The 20,672-nt window shown below is 37.9% G+C and overlaps 1 protein-coding gene across 1 annotated transcript in view; it reads left to right on the top strand.

The window, feature by feature from the left end:
- The first annotated feature begins 12,946 nt into the window (after positions 1–12,946).
- LOC137653484 (glutamic acid-rich protein-like) overlaps positions 12,947–20,672 on the top strand; it is an 86,703-nt gene continuing 78,977 nt past the window's right edge. The window contains exons 1-2 of the mRNA XM_068386928.1: positions 12,947–13,068; positions 20,356–20,619. Coding sequence (XP_068243029.1) covers positions 20,356–20,619 — 264 coding nt within the window. The 5' untranslated portion in view covers positions 12,947–13,068. The remainder of the gene's footprint in view (positions 13,069–20,355; positions 20,620–20,672) is intronic.

Raw genomic sequence — 20,672 nt, 5'->3', positions numbered from 1 at the left:
CTTACATAAGTTTACACAATACATTAAATTGAAAACATTTTTTTTTTTACCTCCCTTCGTTATCCTTTAGCAACATCTTACTATCCATTTTTTTTTAGTTTTTACTTCATAGTGCCTCAGCACTGAATGGCCTTCCCGATCCCAGTGCTGACTGCTTAGATATAAATATGACCCAAATTCCATAAATCAAATCAGAACCAACGAAAATTCTGTTTTTTTTTAAAGGAATAAAATGAACCAAACCTATAACTGCTGTGGTTCCGATAAATGATTGAAAGGAGGTCAGTAAGTTTCGTGTGAGAGAGAGAGAGAGAGAGAGAGAGAGAGAGAGAGAGAGAGAGAGAGAGAGAGAGAGATTATCTAAGTAGGGTTGTTTACACAGCTGCCTCTCTCCATCATTAAATGTGTGGCCACAGTATAAACGGTTTCAACTCGCGTCGCCAGAATCTTTTGAGTATAGTGATGGACTCACAAAGCATAGCCTCTCTCTCTCTCTCTCTCTCTCTCTCTCTCTCTCTCTCTCTCTCTCTCTCTCTCTCAATGTACCCTAAACTATCGAACACGTTCTGAGAAAACTAAAAAACGCTAATTTTCATTTGCTCCTAAATTACAAAACTTTTTAAAGAAAAAATGATACATAACACAATAGTTCTGCTGTAAGTAGAAATTAAAAGTATAAGTAACGTATTACTGATATAGAATTTAAAAAAGGCATGGAGAATATTGATAACGTGTCTGCATATCTTAACAGTATTCTTATGTTTCTTCTGCGTTAGAATATTTGGACTTTTTGAAGAATAGTGGTCCCACTTAACCCTTTTGAAGAATATGGGTTCCATTTTGGACCTTTTAAAGAATAGGGGCCCCAGTTTGGGGCCTTTTGAATATTAAAGGTCCCAGTTGGGACCCGGTGAATATAACGAGGAAATTGAAACAACTATTAATGAAAAAATATTTATTTTTGTAAGTAAAAAAAGTATATGAACTTGAAATATATATCAAATTAAAAAGTATGGAGAATTAAATGCAACAGTTTATTGGGGGCCTTTGTATATCAGCGGTCAGTTCCTCACGCGTTCGTTAGAAATGGACACCAACTAACCTAAACTTTCCTTCCTAACCTAACCTACAAACCGTGTCTTTACCTGCTTACCTAGCAGGGAAGGGGTTCTAACGTCCGTATGCGATCCCCCTTACACTGCCGTATTCAAAGTTAGACATACTAATACATACAAGTGGCCGCTATCATACATTCTTCCCGTTTATTGTATACAAAATTAAATCGGTTGAAATTAATTGCACAAATATCGTTTGGGAATTTCAAAACAAAAAGAATCAAATAGGTTAGGTTAGGTTGACTATCAATCATGTTGTTGCTTGATTTCCTCGGCCGTTGTTCTTCCCAAAATGCCTTTTTAACAATGCGGGTCCCAGTTTCATCCTTTTGAAGAATAAAGGTCCCAGGTTCGTATGGGATAATGGGACCGCTATTCTTTAACAGCTCGGTTAAATTTAACATACGCTTGTTCACTAGGTTTATTGTAACATTTTGATGTTAAATATAACATCAATTCGATAATCATTCAACGTATTTTGGGTTGTTTGACATCATCATGAATACACACGGGACGTAATTTTGACAATATAAGAAAATGTATTGGCTAATTGGTGCTAAATTCTGCCAGGTTGTGCTAAGCAGCGAAATCTCTCTCTCTCTCTCTCTCTCTCTCTCTCTCTCTCTCTCTCTCTCTCTCTCTCTCTCTCTCTCTCTCTCTAATATATATATATATATATACATATATATATATATATATATATATATATATATATATATATGTGTGTGTGTGTGTGTGTGTGTGTGTGTATTTTTTTTTCAACCTCGATGGATGGCTCTTATAAAGAATAGAGCAAGTCACAGCCACAGTCATCATCTAACTGCTAAACCATCAAATAAATAAGAATATGAAATATGAAATATAAAATTTGAAATATTAATTATAAAATAAAACGAACATAAATCAAGAAATCCCTCATTTGAGATTAAGCCTCTATGCAGAAGATGAAAGAGAGAGAGAGAGAGAGAGAGAGAGAGAGAGAGAGAGAGAGAGAGAGAGAGAGAGAGAGAGAGAGAGAGAGCTATCCATCTGATGTCTTAAAAGAATCATATCCTGATGGCTCAGGTCGTTAAGGTTAATTGTTTTATATCTTTAATTGGACATAAAAATTATTATGATAATGATGATGATGATAATAATAATAATGATAATAAAAATATCAATAATAATAATAATAATATCAATTAAAATGGTAAAGATAATAAGGATGATAATGATTACGATGATTGTAATACTGATAATGAAAAGGATAATGACAATAATGATAATACCACTACTGCTGCTAATGATAATATTAATAATAATAATGATGATGATGATGATGTTGATAATAATAATAATAATAATAATAATAATAATAATATGAATTAAAATGGTAATGATAATAACGATGATAATGGTTATGATGATGGTAATAATGATAATGAAAATGATAATGATAATAATTATACAACTACTGCTGCTGCTAATAATAATAATAATAATAATAATAATAATAATAATAATGATAATAATGATGATGATGATGATAATGATAATAATAATAATGATAATAATAGTAATATAAATAATAATAATAATAATAATAATAATAATAATAATAATAATAATAATAATAATCGACTTAATATTATTATAGAGCACATGAAAATATTTAGGAACGATTGAAATGAAGGATATTTACCATCTTGTTTGTAGTAAATCAAATTAATTTTTAACAAATGCTTTGAAAATCTTGCTATTCTCTTTGCTTCAAAACACAAAATATAAGACCCATATACATTAATTTAATCGATTAAACATTATAGTCTAAGCCTTTGTAACGGCACCTCAGTTCTTTGTGTTGTTTTTCTTTTAATTTTAACATTAGTTCTATATTTTTTTGTGTACATGGCATATGATTTTTTTTCCAACATTACCTGGATTGAACAAGAATTTCTAAAAGCAGTATTATATTTCCATCCTTTTCATGTAGGCCTACGTGATGAGGATCGACAAAATCACAAATTGCCATAGGTCTAATTGTTTCCACAAATCGATTTAGAAATTTAACTCAAATCAGCACCAAAACTATAAGAGATATGAGACTTTATGAAAAAAATTTTACCATATAGCTGATTAGATTTCCTTTCCATTGATATATAATGTTACATATTTTGTAATATTTTCATATATGTAAATGATAAAAGAAGAAAAAACTGGTAATTCTTCTTCTTTCCGAATGTTTCCCTACATTAAGGCATCGGTTGCCTGATGCGTCCTCTCTAGTGCCTTCAACCAAAAGCATCCTCTTTCCCCAAACCTCTTCTCTCCACATCATCCTTCAATTTATCTTACCATCTAATTCTCTGCCTCCCTCTCGATCTCTCCCTCCCCCCAACGTAAATTACGTCAAGTGGTGCCGAAGGTAGTTTTCACCCGCCATATATATGTCTTATGGCGCTCAAAGGGTTAGTAAGGTTCAATTCTCTCTTAGATTTTACACTGAAAAGTATTGTTGGCGTAAATGCGTTGTCCTTCGTTTGTTCTTCAATTTTTCTTCATTTACTAAATCTTTCTTCATACTTATTAATAGCATAGTTTGGTTGTAGCCTTTGTCATATCTCAAATTTGTTTTATATTCATGTCAAAATAAACTCTCGCAAATATCAACGATTATCATTTACACTGTATATTTCAATTTCTGATTAAGGTACTGTTTCATTATACTTCAGCTTAAGCTGGAATCACACTAGGCTTTTTTTCTAAGCTGCAGGAAGCCGTTGTTGCCAAAAATAGAAAAGTGGGAGCTTGTTGCTGGCTGGACGGGAAGCAACGAGCGCACAACCGCGAGCATGACTTTGGATGTAAACAAACAAGATGGTTGCTGCAAAGAGGACGGGCTCGTGCTTGGCAATCTTGGGTCTGACAAGCCTCAAGAGATAGTAAATGCCTGCTTTTTTGATCCCGTGGTAGTTGTAAAAGCCAGAACCATCCTCCAACCTCATTTCCCTGTCAAAGGTTTTCAGTGATACCTTTGGTTTTTTGTTTCTCTTCAATTCAAGTGACTCTCCAAGAACACACACAGTATTACTGCAACAGTCCGAAATTTCTGGGTGCCATGATGTTTTCAGCTGATCGGTTTTATTGACACCTTTTCCTAATGCTTCTCGAACCACAAGATCGTAGTGTGGCGTTACAACACTGGCTTGCGAGCATCGGCTGGATGTTGGCCAAAACCTCGAGCAAGAAATGACTTGTGTGATTCCAGCTTTATTCATAGTTTGAATAAGAATCCTTTGCATACAAGTCTTAAAGAAAAATTATCGTATGCCGACACCACGTAACCTGGTAGATATATTCTAATATTTAGGATATTAGCAGCCATATCTATTGGTTGATTTGTTTCAGTAATCATTCAGACATTTTGTAAATGCTTTTCTGTTTAACAGGTTGACATAAGTCTATTTTTATAATTTATATATGACTGATCTCTTTTAACGTTATTACTGATCTTAGAATATTTTATACTTTTGTTTATTATTTATATATAGTTTGCTACAAATAACAAAACAAAACTTTATGCAAATAATGAAAGTGAAAGAAACATAAGATCTCAAGTGAAGAAAAAATAGGTTGTAATGGATCTTGCGTTGCGACAACTGTGGTCATCATCGACAAATCGACAAACCTCCTGCTTGCTTATTTTTTATAGAAGTCATCAAGCGGTTCATAGGTGTCATTGATGGTGTCGTAGCTTATGTCACCTCCGCTCTACCTTTCACATAATTCGTTTGGGACTTCCTCGTAATCATGGTCCTTCGGTGATGCTTCAGATGTTTTCATGCTATTGGGATTCTTAAACCTGTTGGCATTAGGTAGTAGGTAGTTGGTTAGCCAGGGCACCAGCCACCTGTTGGGATAATACCGCGAGAGAGTTATGGGGTCCTTTGACTAGCCAGACAGTACTACATTGGATCCTTTTCTCTGGTTACGGTGCACTTTCATTTTGCCTACACATACACCGAATAGTCTGGCCTATTCTTTACAGATTTTATTCTGTCCTCATACACCTGACAACACTGAGATTACCAAAAAATTCTTTTTCATCCAAGGGGTTTACTGCACTGTAATTGTTCAGTGACTACTTTCCTCTAGGTAAGGGTAGAAGAGACTCTGTTGCTATGGTAAGCAGCTCTTCTAGAAGAAGGACAGATTTGCCTTTGCATGTTTGGCCGACATAGAACAAGTTACAATCTGAACTGAAAAATGATAATAATATAGTATATAGTATTCCCTGTTCAGATTGTATCTTGTTCTATGTCGGCCAAACATGCAAGGACATTTCTGTCAGGATACAACAGCATAAGGTGGCCATCTCTAAGGGATCTCGAAATAATGATTCGCCCTTCCACTGGCTAGGATCTAGTCATAGGATCGGTTGATCAGAGAAGAGTGAAATAATCCATGTTGAAGACTACCCAAAGCTATATTGTTGAATCCTTTTTAATTGTCTGTACCAATGGTCAAAATTTAGACCTAAGACCTGGTCTGTTTTCAGTTAATCCGTTATCATTCTCTTATCTAAAATCTTACTTATCTGGGATCATCAAGGAACTGAGAGCTGTGGGATCCTATTCTCCTGTATGAGTACGATCTCTTTGTATATGTATTCTCATAGTGCGCCTGTCGATGTCACTAATAGGGTGAAAGTACTGACTCCAGTCAAGTCTTCCTCTTTTCCTTTTGTGGATATAATACATATTTTACAATCATCACGTGTCAGTATTCATAATTTCTACATATCTATATATCTATCTATCTACATACAAACATACATGTATAAGGGTTTCGCTCTGACCAATTGGCTCATCAGGTGGGTTTTGCCTACTTCCATGTTGGCAGGCTTGGTTCCCATTACCCTCCTTCCCTTCTCTTTTGCCTCAACAATGTATTTCACACGCCATGGAGCTTTGGGCCAGACAGTTAAGCCAAGCTTTTAATCCAAGCAGCTTTAAGCCGGGCAGTTAAGTCAAGCTTTTAATCCAAGCAGCTTCAAGCCAGGCGCTTAAGCAAATCTTTTAATCCAAGCAGCTTTAAGCCAGACAGTTAAACCAAGCTTTTTATCCAAGCAGCTTTAACCCAGGCAGTTAAGCCAAGCTTTTAAACCTAGCCGCTTTAAGCAAGGCAGTTAAGTCAAGCTTTTAATCCAAACAGCTTTAAGCAAGGCAGTTAAGCCAAGCTTTTAAACCAAGCAGCTTTAAGCCAGGCACTTAAGCCAAGCTTTCAATCCAAACAGCTTTAAGCCGGGCAGTTAAGCCAAGTTTTTACACCAAGCAGCTTTAAGCCAGGCAGTTAAGCCAAGCTTTTAATCCAAACAGCTTTAAGCCAGGCAGTTAAGCCAAGTTTTTAATCTAAGAAGCTTCAAGCTAGGCAGTTAAGCCAAGTTTTTAATCCAAGCAGCTTCAAGTCAGATAGTTAAGCCAAGCATCTTTAAGCCAGGCAGTTAAGCCAAGCTTGTAATCCAAGCAGCCTCAAGCCAGGCAGTTAAGCCAAGCTTTCAATCCAAGCAGCATCAAGCCAGGCAGTTAAGCTAAGCTTTTAATCCAAGCAGCTTTATACCTGGCAGTTAAGCCAAGCTTTTAATCCAAGCAGCTTTAAGCCAGGCAGTTAAGCCAAGCTTTTAAGCCAAGCAGCTTCAAGCCAGGTAGTTAAGCCAAGCTTTTAATCCAAGTAGCTTTAAGCCAGGCAGTTAAGCCAAGCAGCTTTAAGCCAGGCAGTTAAGCCAAGCTTTTAATCCAAGCAGCTTTATACCTGGCAGTTAAGCCAAACTTTTAATTGAACCAGCTTTAAGCCTGGCAGTTAAGCCAAGCTTTAATCCAAGCAGCTGTAAGCCAGGCAGTTAAGCCAAGCTTTTAATCCAAACAGCTTGAAGCTATGCAGTTAAGCCAAGCTTTTAATCTAAGCAGATTTAAGCTATGCAGTTAAGCCAAGCTTTTAATCTAAGCAGCTTTAAGCCAGGCAGTTAAGCCAAGCTTGTAATCCAAGCAGCCTCAAGCCAGGCAGTTAAGCCAAGCTTTCAATCCAAGCAGCTTTAAGCCAGGCAGTTAAGCCAAGCTTTTAATCCAAGCAGCTTTATACCTGGCAGTTAAGCCAAGCTTTTAATCCAAACAGCTTTAATCCAGGCAGTTAAGCTAAGCTTTTAATCCAAGCAGCGTCAAGCCAGGCAGTTAAGCCAAGCTTTGAATCCGAACAGCTTTAAGCCAGGCAGTTAAGCCAAGCTTTTAATCCAAGCAGCTTTAAGCCAGGCAGTTAAGCCAAGCTTTTAATCCAAGCAGCTTCAAGCCAGGTAGTTAAGCCAAACTTTTAATCCAAGCAACGTCAAGCCAGGTAGTTAAGCCAAGCTTTTAATCCAAGCAGCTTCAAGCCGGGCAGCTAAGCCAAGCAGCTTTAAGCTAGGCAGTTAAGCCAAGCTTTGAATCCAAGCAGCTTTAAGCCAGGCAGTTAAGCCAAGCTTTTAATCCAAGCAGCTTCAAGCCGGGCAGTTAAACCAAACTTTTAATCCAAGCAGCGTCAAGCCAGGCAGTTAAGCCAAGCTTGTAATCCAAATAGCTTTAATCCTGGCAGTTAAGCTAAGCTTTTAATCCAAGCCGCGTCAAGCCAGGCAGTTAAGCCAGACTTTGAATCCAAGCAGCTTTAAGCCAGGCAGTTAAGCCAAGCTTTTAATCCAAGCAGCTTCAAGCCAGGCAGTTAAGCCAAGCTTTTTAATCCAAGCAGCTTCAAGCCAGGCAGTTAAGCCAAGCTTTTAATCCAAGCAGCTTCAAGCCAGGCAGTTAAGCAAACTGATAATCCAAGCAATGTCAAGCCAGGCAGTTAAGCCAAGCTTTTAATCCAAGCAGCTTCAAGCTGGACAGTTAAGCCAAGCTTTTAATCCAAGCAGCATCAACCCAGGCAGTTAAGCCAAGCTTGTAATCCAAACAGCTTTAATCCTGGCAGTTAAGGTAAGCTTTGAATCCAAGCAGTGTCAAGCCAGGCAGTTAAGCCAAGCTTTTAATCCAAGCAGCTTCAAGCCAGGCAGTTAAGCCAAGCTCTTAATCCAAGCAGCTTCAAGCCAGACAGTTAAGCCAAACTTTTAATCCAAGCAACGTCAAGCCAGGCAGTTAACCTAACCACTATTAGGACCAAAACTTACTCTGCTCCCATCGCTGTAACCCTCCGTCAGCAGCAATTCGATGAACATTTTAACAGAGATACAGCTTCCTTTCCCAGCTGAACTATCTTAGGCCAACTTATAAGGACAAGACTGCATACTAGAAGGATCCCAGCTCGTTCCCTCTGCAGAGCCAGTCTTCTAGATTATTCCCCCAGAACCACCAGAAGGTTAGTATCCAGGGGAATAGATCTAGATATCCAACCATTTGTACACTTGACAAACACCTTGTACTCATCCATCAAGGTACATAGCATACTAGAATATGCCAGATTTCTTCATTCTGCAGAGCCTGTTGTCCTCCAGGTTATTCCAAGTTTCGTCCAAGCTGGATAGTTGAGCATGCATCCCTCAAGCTGGGTAGTCCTTCCAAGCGTCCCTCAAGATAGGTAGTCAGTCAGGTCAAAGATCCTGAAGTTCTGGTCCTTGCAAAACTCGGCTAAATCTCATTTTCCTCTCAAAATTAACTGAAATTGAATTTATATGAACAAATATTATTCCCATCAGTTCAAAACTTAACAGAACATTTTTTTTTTATTTTTTTTTTATCTTTTGTTTTTCTCTATCCCTTTGCTGATCCAAGTATGCAATTAACTGTGTCTCTTCAGAAACCTATCGATATGATCGGCTGCTAATTGAACCTGTTCAGTGGTACCAATGATTGTGATTAAATCACTGCAGTCATCCCTTCCTGGCATACAAATGGATTTCACGCCACTCTGCTGGGTGATTTCCTTCAGCTTCCTTCCTTCCGCTCCATTTATGGTTCTTTGGAACTTTCTTGGCACATCCAAGTCGACAGTCACGTGCCCCTTTTGCTCGTAGTCCCTTTTGGCGTTAACTTTAACCTTTGCACCTTGGAAGGTGATATGACAGTCAGGTCCAGCGATTTTCTTTTTAAATAACCCTGTTGTGCCTCTTCCCATATGGGTTAAGGGGACCCTTTTGGGTTCCTCTTACCCTGAAGTTTCCTTTTGGAGCTTCTGCTCTTCCTGGTGGTTGTTGTTGTGAGGGAGAGCCCTTTTTGAGGCTTGTAGCCGGCCCAGCAATTGGCCCACACCAAATGCTCCTCCAACGACTTCTTTCTCCTTACTAAGGCCGGCCATACACTATCATGTACACCTGACAGGTACGCCTGAACAGTTACGCCTGTCAGGTATACCTGATAGTGTATAGCGGGAAAAACTAACCTCTCGAGCGACCTGACAACTGATGAAAATTCGATCAGTTCTGCCTGACAGGCGAGTAAACTTGATGTGTGTGTGGCAGTTTCATCAGGTGTACCTGAACAGGTCTCTCAGTTATTAACAATCATTTGATGTGGACAGTTTAATTTTTTTTGGCTACAGCTTTGTAATTTTGATTTATTTTACAGTCGAGTTCCTTTAATCAAGGGAGATATAAGTGACAGCAACTCGTTGTACTCTGATTCATTCATGCTCAGAAAATTGTTATAATCAGAGATGGTTCATGTCTCAATTCATTAAGAAGATTGATATGGGTAAATGTATTTCTTCTTTGCAGCCATTCCTTACACCATTGTTTGCGTTTCTTCCGTCTGTTTTTACATTTCTCAAAAACTACAGATAGCAAGGAGAGAAAGTACAACTCATCTTCTCAAGAATGTATGGCTAACTAACAATCTTGACAGGTAGGCATGAAGAGTGTGTGTGTGCTCCTCATGTATCAGGTATACCTGACAGGCGTAACTGTTCAGGTGTACCCAGTCTGTAACTGTGAAGAGAATCACACCCTCGTAGAGAGACAATCCTGTATAAACTGCATTACTGATAGAAGTAAAACTATACTTGCAACTAATTATAATAATAGGTGCCCGGAAATAACAAAAATAATCACAATTAAAGAAAAATCGAACTGGTTTGATAATGAATTACACGAAGAGAAAAAAAGAAAAAGAAAAATGGAGTATAAATGGAAAAGAAATAAAAATAATGAAAACTGGCAACATTACAAAGCAGCTAGAAATCGCTACAATTATCTTATCTTAGTTAAAAAAAAGGCCTATCATAAAAAAGTGTGCAATGAAAATGACCCACGGAAAATACATAAGAACCTAAAGAAACTATTAGGTCTAAAGACAGAAATAAAGTTGCCTGACATAACTAATGATCCTAAATGCCTAGCAAATGATTTTACTGATTATTTTGAGGAAAAAATAAATCAAATCTGCTCCAATTTTCACAACATCGGCACAACAGAGCGAAGGAATACATCAGCAACAGGGGTAAAGAAGCTAAGGGTATTCAAAGAGTTAAGTCAGAGTGATTATATGAGAATAATAAAGAAAGTAAAAAAAATTACCTACTGCGGAAATGATCCATTTCCAATTAATGATGTAAAAGATGCAGAAAATTTCACCAGACTACAAGAGACCTACCGAAACATGGTAAATATGAGTCTAACACAGGCAGTTTTCCCTGATTGTGAAAAAGTTGCATGTATCAAGCCTGTGTATAAAGGAAAAGGTGATGCAGACAATTTAAGTTCATATAGGCCAATATAAAATCTGTCATATTTTTCGAAAATTCTTGAAACTGCGGTACACGAAGAAACCTGGAAATGTCTGAAAAAATCTAATGCCATACCTGATGATCAATCTGCATACAGAGAAAATTACTCCACAGAAACAACAGTGTTAGCGATAAAAAATGACATAACAGAAATTATAACAAATGGCTAGTGTTGCATTCTTGTGATGCTTGATCTAAGTGCAGCATTTGATACTGTAGAACATACATATCTGATGGAAGACCTTAAAGCTGTGGGCATCGTAGAACGAGCATACGACTGGTTTGTGAGTTATCTTGAAAACCGCAAAGTTAAAGTAGTAATATCAAATGTTGAATCTGAGACAAGAAAACTAACCAAATGGGTGCCTCAAGGCAGTGTACTAGGTCCTCTCCTGTTTGAAATTTACACGATTGAACTGGCAAATATCCTTGAAACTCACGAGTTAAGTTTAGAATATACGCTGATGATACACAATTCTATTTCCCAATAGAATCAGTTGATGAAGCTAAAAGAAAGATACATGAAATAATGAATGACATTAAGGCTTGGATGTTAACAAAAAAAGCTCAAGCTCAATGAAGACAAAAGTGAATGTATTATTTTTGGAAAAGAAAAAGATATAAAAAGAATCGAATGCTTCCAAAGAATTGAATTAGGCCAATCGATCATTGACCTAAAGAAATCTGTCAGGAATCTTGGAGTAATCATGGATGATAGACTGACAATGAACGAACATATAAATAATATGATAAGAAATTGTAACTATCATATTAGAAACATAGCATTTATTAGTAAATACTTAGATGAAAAATCTATGGCCATACTCATTAATCACCACATATTTTCAAGAATTGATTACTGCAACTCACTGTTCTATGGCTTACCAAATTATCAGCTGAAGAAAATTCAGAGAGTACGAAACAGAGCCGCTAGATTAATAAAAGGACTACACAATAGGGAAAGAGTTACCCCTGCACTAATTAAATTACACTGGCTACCGGTAAAAGCGAGAATTGAATACAAGCTACTCTTACTAACGTTTAAGATACTGAACCAAAATATCTAAAAGAATGCCTGAATAAACTAGAACTAGAAACAAATGTTAACACAAGACACATTAGTGACAAACGTAGGCTATCTGAACCAAGAACAAATAGTAAATTTGGTGAAAGGGCTTTTAGCTACTGTGCGCCTAGACATTATAATAAACTGCCAACTGAAATGAAGGTCCTAAAGGGAGCAATTGAATTTAAGAAGAAACTAAAGACATTACTTTTCACAAGATCATATGATTTGGAAGATGCTACAATCAAAGAATTGTATAAGTTATAATGAAAATGTTTCATTAGATGATTAATATGGACCCGCCCGAAAAGTAGTTCACTCGACTTCAGTGGAGGGTTGGATTTAAACCCAAAACAACCTGAAACAACCGGAGGTGTACATGATAGTGTATGGCCGGCTTAAGGACTCTTCGTACTTATGTATTATTTAATCTTTTGACTTTACAAATGATTAGATTTTGACAGTGTAAGATACATTCTTTAAAATTAACATATGCAATAAAGATTTTTAAAAAATCAAGCAGATGTAGAATGAAAAAATTTTTTTCAAGTACATGAGAGTCTAATCTCCAAGGACTCCTCGTACTTATTTATTATTTAATCTTTTTACCTAACAAATTACTAGTTTTTGATGTGTAAGATATATTCTTTAAAATTATCATATGCAACAAAGATAGAAAAAAATAAGCACGTAGAATGAAATAAAAAATTTGTACTTCAATCTAGTGTTTTTCGCGCCTCCAAGAAAGATCTGTTCATTTGGGTAAGGCGGAACGGAAAACATATGAACCAACAGCGCAGGGGTGCCATTCATACGATAATTATCCTACATGTACGGTTATTTTAAGTCCAGTACGATGTACGATACATACCTAAGGTATATACATGTGTGTTTAATTAAACAATTATACTAAAATATTTTGAAATAAGTCAATCATGTAACTCCTTAATCATTATATTGAAACTGTGTATGATAATTTTGGTTGAAAAACGACAATTCTAAGGCTCATGTACGATAATCCAGTCGAAATAATCTGGCAACCCTGCAACAGCGCTGTTGTAGTCTACTACTTTACAATTTCGATCAAGAACACCATTTTGTGTTTTGTTAACCTCGAAATTTAACTGGTTTCTTGTGATAACGAGAGAAAATCATCAACACAGACTAGTGAGTATATCACCCTTAGAACATGTTTATTTATGTAATTCTGGAAATCATGCTAATTCAAACTGTCATTATTTACGGCATTTATTTACTTATTTTGTTATTACATTTTGTATCTTTATAGCAAAGATGTAGTTGCATGGGTTTTAGTATATTCAAGTGTGACATTTCTTAGGTCTAGAATTCAAGCTTTATTAGTATTTTTTCATTAGGTGTTCAGGAATTCGTATATTCGTATGCCTATATTGTGAGTGCATACCACATTATCGGCCATAACTACACCCTAGGCTAGGTCTTGAAGCTTGTGTAGGTACCGGTATAATTGTCATGGCTATATTCTAAGGTTGAAAATGTGATTTTTAGTTTTGATTTCGACCTATTCTCGCCTCCATTCATATCGAAAGTGATTAGTGATGGGGTATTTTTGTTAATTATCTTGTTTCTCTTCCTCCTTTTTTTTTATGTTTTCATACTTTATATATGAAAGACCGGTAAAATTACAGTTTCAACCATTATGGGGAAACTGGATTGGAAATATATTTGTTGCATCAGAAATAGTGTAGTTCCAACGGATTTAACGTTTACTTTGACCGCAAACCATCCGATTTAGAGATTTACTATGTAATTGGAGTTAAAACAACAAGTTGTTCCAGAATGCAGAAAGACCCTACTTCATCCCAACAATTATGGGGGACACCAGGTGGGAACCGGGGTTTTGGGTGGGGGGGGGGGCGTCAAATGATATTTGCAATAAATGAATACTTATCCTTCCACCACCCCTCCCCCTATACCCCTACCTAGCCCTACCGGGGGGGACTGCGACCCCCCCTTAAGGCCACAGTGATTTTCAGGGCACTACAGAACCTAATAACCCACCTAACCTAGCCTAGGGGCCCTGTACCCCTACCTAGGCCTACGGGGGGGGGTCTCCCCCCCCTGCGACCCCCCCCCCCCCCCTGCGACCCCCCCCCCCTTAAGGCCACAGTGATTTTCGGGATACTACCGAACCTAATACAACCACCTAACCTAGGGCCCTGTACCCCTACCTAGGCCTAGCCCCTGCGACACTCCCCCCCCCCCTTACAGCCACTACCTAACACATCCATCAAACCAAATCCAAAGTGATGGTACTGCTGTATACATCGTTATACTATCACCATTATAATATACTCTATAAATTAATGAAGCTTACCTTAAACTGTTGGTTCATAAAGATGTGCTGCTGCTTTGAGGAAAACGTGAAGCCGTTGCGAAGGTTCCTTGACATGCAGGACAATTTTTATTTTGTAAAATTAAATTGTGTCTCTGGCACAAATCCACTAGTTTTTCAATATTCCCCGAATAAGTTACAACAAATTCATTGTAAGTTAGGAAACAGTCAGGACAAGAAGATGGAATTTCAACTTCTTGTGCAACATGAGATGATGTGCTTGCTATGGTCTCCATGTCTAAGAACGAAATGAAATGTCTGGGAAGGTAATGTATTGTCGCGCTGTGATTGGCCAAACATGTACAGTATGACGTCATAGTGGATAGGTGCTGTGATTGGCCAAACGTGTAAGACTTCATAGTGGACTAGTTTGTCTGCGGATTATAGTGGTTACAGGGCTCATTTAAGCAAATACAAGACACAGTCAACAATAACAACAGACTTAGAAAAAATCTGGGAGGAAGACATGAGTAGCGTGAGTTTGATCGTTGATATATAAAGAACTAGGCATTTGCGACAGATAATATTTTACAGAAATACTACAAAAGACTTGCTTTACTCGGGAAATATATTATTATAATGGATGAAACTGTAATAATACCGAAAGACCTAATTTAATGTTGTTGCTGCTCAAAAAATATTTTTATTTTTATAGTTCATTAGTTCTCTCATAGTTTATTTCCTTCTTTCCTTGATAATATTTCAATAGAGTACCACCCATTCATTAACCGCTTGCCAGTACATAAGAGCTTGATTTTTCTTTTTCTTCTGGAGAGAAGCGAGTGCATGGTGAAGAAAAAACAAGTAAGGACTCTATTGAAATATTACCTAGATCTATTGGTTTTTGCTCTGCCGTACGATCACTTCGCTCGCAAAAAGAAAAAAAAAAAAGAAAAACATGAAGCCTGTATGTATTGGCAAGCAGTAATGGTTGGGTGAGACTATAAAAATATTACCCTTTTCTTTCCTCACTGGGCTATTTTTCTCTTAGACCCTTGGGCTTATAGCATCCTGCTTTTCCAACTAGGGTTGTAGCTTAGTAATAATGATATTAAGAAGAGAGTGTTTCTTTACAACTTGATAATTACTGGTTTCCAATAGTTAATATCATTGAAGTCATTCAAAACACCTAAGCATACTTCAGAAACTGTGAAAATCTTCTAAAGGATTATTGGTTACCTATACAATTTTACTCTGTGCATTTAGAGTGAGGGTTTACATCAATACTACCAATAAAGGACAAGATGAAAGGGTGCCTAACACCTTAATTTCTTTGCATCTCGAACACATCGCCAATCTCAAAAAAATGGGATTGTAAGACTAAAGGTAATATAGTACTGTACAATACAGTTTTGTACAAAATTGTTGGCTTGGATATTTAATACAGAAATCATATCTAAACATCTCTTTTAACTGTAATCAATATGTTAGTAACATATATGAATGTCCCTACTTTAGGGTAGTACAAGATGGGGATCGGGAAAGGGTGGAATGGCCAAGCTAGTGCACCAATTAGTTATAGTCTCTCTAAATGGGGAGTATGTATCACAACTTCCTTCTCCTCCTACACCAATTGACGCAAAGGGCCTCGGTTAAATTTTCACAAATTTAGCAATGCGTGAATTTTGTAGTATTTTTTATCCTTGATCTGTTCTTGGGTACCACAATGTATGATGAATTAGAATGTTAACCATAGAGAGGAAAGTGAGGGTTTGATATATACATTATTTCTGTTGCTGTACAGATAAAGATTTGCCCAGTTTTAGAATCAGAAGTTGTCAATTGTTATGGTACATATGGAACTTTTGATTCAGTCCAAAGTAATATGCTGAACCCACATCTGCACATGGTTTTTTCATGGTGGTTGTGGTATTGCAGTGGCAGTCTGAATCAGGCTAGGGATGTTCAAGGTTAAGACCTGTCACCCTATATTAAGTTAGGATTTACAAGCTCCACTAGCCCAAAGGCTCCTGACATTCTGGAAGGTGAGTCAGAGTGTACTTTTTTTGCAAGTTCTGGCTTGCATGAGACAGGTTGAGCCTTGGTGAGGCTTCTTACCATCTTCCCAAGGGAAGAGACTTAACCTCTGTGTCACTCCCAGAGCCTATAGACCACAGCTAGAGCTACTGTGGTTTAAACTTGTAGCTGGATCAATTGCAAAAGTCGACTTGCAGATTTTGCGAATAAGGAGACTCTTATCGCTGGCTGAGGGCCAACTGGGTCCTGTAGAGAGACAACGCCGTCGTCTTTCAAGTTTCAGGGACAAGTGTCGAGGAGGGAGATCAATATTCTCTGTAACTCCTCCTTAAGATCACCGTCCTTATTTCTTCTTGGACGTCAAGGTAGTGACCGAGAAGTGGAGAAAAGAAAGCCAAGACTCCCTCCTCCATAGGGCTGTTATATCTCGTCCTTCCTCATCAGCCCCTGCTGGGCCTAAGGCTTCTCCATCACCAAGACAAGGCCATAAGACCATCAAGGTTGGCCAGAGGCAATACTGTATTAGCCTAAGGAGGAATATTCCCAAAGGCTGGCTTTTTAGGGCAAGAAGGTCATAGGACAATGGGGGAGACCTGGCTGACATGTTCGACATCCCTGCAAGGGATTGCTTCCTTCCCACAGTACCATCGGTGGGGGGATGTCCGAGACTCGGTTGGCTGAGATATCAGTGCCACGGGGCCTAACCCTGGACTAGTTGGTATCCTATGATTGGGTAACATCGTCCCATTCACTAGCTCTCCTCCTCCCTTGATTCCTCCCCCAATGAGATCATTGTGTGAAGGACATAGCCCTTCTGGCAGAAGTCCAAATCATGTTAGAGAAGAGCACTCTCCAAGAGGTCCTCGATAGGTCTCCAGACTTTTTCGGTCTACTTGTTCTTGTAGAAAAGGCGTCTAGAGGCTGGAAACCAATGATTAATCTCTTGCCTCTAAATGAGTCGACCCAACAGACTCCATTCAAGATGGAGACTGCAGCCATGGTTAGGCAGGCTATAAGACCAAAAGGATGCATACTTCCAGAGTCTGTCCAGTCTTAAGGAAGTACCTCCTGTTTGTATTGCACAACAAGGTATACCAATTCAGGGTGCTGTGGTTTGGTCTGTCAACAGCCCGTCAGGTGTTCAATTTAATCTCAGTCTGGGCCCATGCTAATGGCATTCGGCTCCGTTACGTTGATGACTGGCTGATCCTGGCAGACTCGGTGGAGAACCTTCTCCTTCGTCGAGACAGATTTCTCCAGTTTTGCATCAATCTGGGGTTCTTGGTAAACGGGGAAGAGTCTAACCTAGAGTCAAATCAGGACATGGTACTCAGTACATGGGGATGAGGAAAAACCAATCAAGTGAAAGTCTTCTCTTCACAGGACAGACTCACAAGATTCAAAGAAGGGGCATAATTATTCCTTCCAGTGGGCCAAAGCAGAAGAAAGACCGGTGGAGTCTCGATTTCAACCTTCTCAGAGGTGTAGACCTTCTTTCTCCTCCCCCAGATTTGATGCTTTTCATTGATTCATCAAAAGATGGGTAGGGAACTCGCATGCTACAGCACATGGTTTCCGGACTGTGATCAGAGTCAGATCGGGTTTACTACATTATATGAACTTCCGGGAGTTGAAAGTACAGTAACATTTCTTGCTCTTCAATATTTCCAATAACTTCTCTCAGGTCACTCGGTAGTGTTAAGCTACAACACGACTGTAGTGGTGTACTTAAACATACAAGGAGGTACTATTTCACGGCAACTGTCAACTTACCATAGACATCCTGTGTTGGACAAAGGACAGTGCGATCTCCCTGTCAATCAGGTTCATACTTTATGTATCTGGATCCCTAGGTCACATTAGGATGTTAAGGGGCTGTCCAAAGACTTTAGTTTCCCCCCAATTTAGAATTTTTCCTTGTGTTGCCTCCTTCCCCATTTCTGCTGGGTTTAACAAGAATTTTTTCTTGAATGAATATCAAAACTTCAAGAAAAAATATATTGATTATATGTTTTGGCAGAAATTGGTGCAGGGAATTATCCTAACTTGGCATCAAGTTATGGTGATATTGTGGTGATGAGATATTATTGAAGGTAAATGTATGTATTTCAATTCATAAAAGAACAGTGAATTAGACTTTTAAGTTGGCTTGCATTTTGCAGGTGCCCGACATTCTTTATGGTAGGGTGTTGTGAATAGGGCAGAGGGCATGGTCTAAAGTTTTGGTATTTCTTGTAAGCCTGAGTCTATAGTTATCTCCATTCCAGCTGTAATTAAAAGTTAAACAAAGTCAATGTTAAAATCTTACTCAGAAAAACAGGAAAAACACACCTGATACAATCATACTAAGAAAGTAGATGAAGATTTGATTATATCAAGAGTGTTCTGATAACTTATCTATTACCTACTCTCATACACTCAGCAGTGTAAGGTCTTTCATTAAATAATCACCACGTAAATAAAGATTCATTATTTATTGAAATCCATTATTGAATGTGTTGATTTGGCATTAACACATTTAATAAGGATTCCAACTTGCACCTAGAAAACACGTGATACCATGTGCCCATTAGCTTCCATGGGTCGCACTTCATGAAATTCTGCTGGAGTATTAAAATTAATTTTGATCCTTGTTCATTAGATAGTATACTAAATCTGGAATTTAGTAACTAGGTAAATTTACAAAATTATAACTATTTACTTGTTTTGAGTACATGCTTTGTTATAGGAACAGACTCCCCCTTCTTTTTTTTCTTCATTTTACTTACCTTCTGAGGATCTGATGACGCACTTTGGTGCCATCCGTTCATTTAACCATAAGTGCTATATATTCTTTTGTTAGTTACACGTGAGTTATCGTATGACAATGAAACAATCTCCAATAGATTTGGTAGATTTGAGAACAAGGCCCTCAGAAGGATATTGGGAGTTAAATGGCAGGACGGGATTAGAAATGGAACTATAAGAGAGATTACTCGAGTGCCATATGTGGATGAGATCATCATGAGGGGTAGATGGAGATGGTTTGAGCATGCTCTTCGCACTCCCCAAGAGAGATTAGTACAGCAAACGTTCATCTGAACTCCGCAAGGCACTAGAAGAGTTGGAAGACCCAGGCCTAGATGGCTGAAGATTATGAAGTGCGAAGTAGGAAATGATTTATGGAAAAGTATTGAATTAAAAGCTCAAGATAGAGGTGACCGGCGATATCTAACCTAGGCCCTTTGCGTCAATAGGTGTAGGAGGTGATAATAATGAGGATGATATTAGTTACGCTACACAACATCAACACAAGTAGGGTGACACTATACATCATTGCTCCCTGGTCAAAAGTCATGAGCCTGACAGTGATTTTGTGTTAGCCGGGGTCACCAGAGGGTTGAATACTGCTCACCACTATTCCATTTTGATCAGCCTCAAATTTAAGGGTATTATGAAACAATCTAGCAGTGATATGATAATCTTGGCACGGTTAGTCACATTTTCCATGTGCCATGTAGTGTATCCTTGTAATTTTCCAAAGATAAAACTGCTCAGACAATGGAAAAGTTAAAGGCAAAACTCTTGTTTTGGAAGATGGCTATATTCTACATTTATCAGATTTCCTAAAGGTAGATTTTTAGCCATAGGATTTGATTAAAAGAAAAAAATTGCAGAAATTTTCAGTGGTAGGTATTAGTGTAAATTCCTGAAACCGTCCATTTAAGCTCTGTACAAATAAGTTTTCAATGAAAATCTTTTTAGAACGATAATAGAAAACTGAGCTTTGGAAGCCATAATACTGTAGCCGTTAAGTGTCACAAAAGAGATTACATATACAGTATGATGGCATTTATATAGCTGATATGAAAGAGCCTAAAATTGTACCCCATTAAGTAAATTGATCCATCTTTTTTTTATTTTTTAAGTTCTCAAATTACAGTACAGTATGTACTCTAAGGATAAGAATTGTAATGGTAAATTCTTGTCTGTCTTGGACAACTAGAGATTCCATTTTGAAAAGGACTTCATCATTTATACACTGTTTGGAATTTACACAACTCAATGGACAATGTGACAGGTAGATTTATTTGCCACCATCATGACTTAATTATTTTTTCCAGATGCCTGCCAGGCCGCGAGGTAGAGGCTTCCGAGGAGGTGGAAGAAGTAATTATGGAAACCATTGGATGGGACATCGCGGTGGCAATTCCCGTGGTGGAGGCAGGGGAATGGGACATTATGGAGGACGTCCAGACCACTTTCGTGGGAGACGAGATATGCACAACCCCCATCGGGGCCATGATCCAGAAAAGTTATTGTCTAGTCTTGGACCTGAAGCTCAGTTAGCATTAACTACAGCTATAATTAACACAGTCTTAAAGAATGTAAGTACATTAAATACCTTATCATGTTTGTGAAGTGTATGTGATATAAAAAT

This window comes from Palaemon carinicauda, chromosome 14, assembly GCF_036898095.1.
Source record: "Palaemon carinicauda isolate YSFRI2023 chromosome 14, ASM3689809v2, whole genome shotgun sequence".
In the NCBI taxonomy this organism is placed as follows: Eukaryota; Metazoa; Arthropoda; class Malacostraca; order Decapoda; family Palaemonidae; genus Palaemon; species Palaemon carinicauda.
Note: the sequence above shows the minus strand (reverse complement) of the source record. Positions and strands in the feature narration are given on the sequence as shown.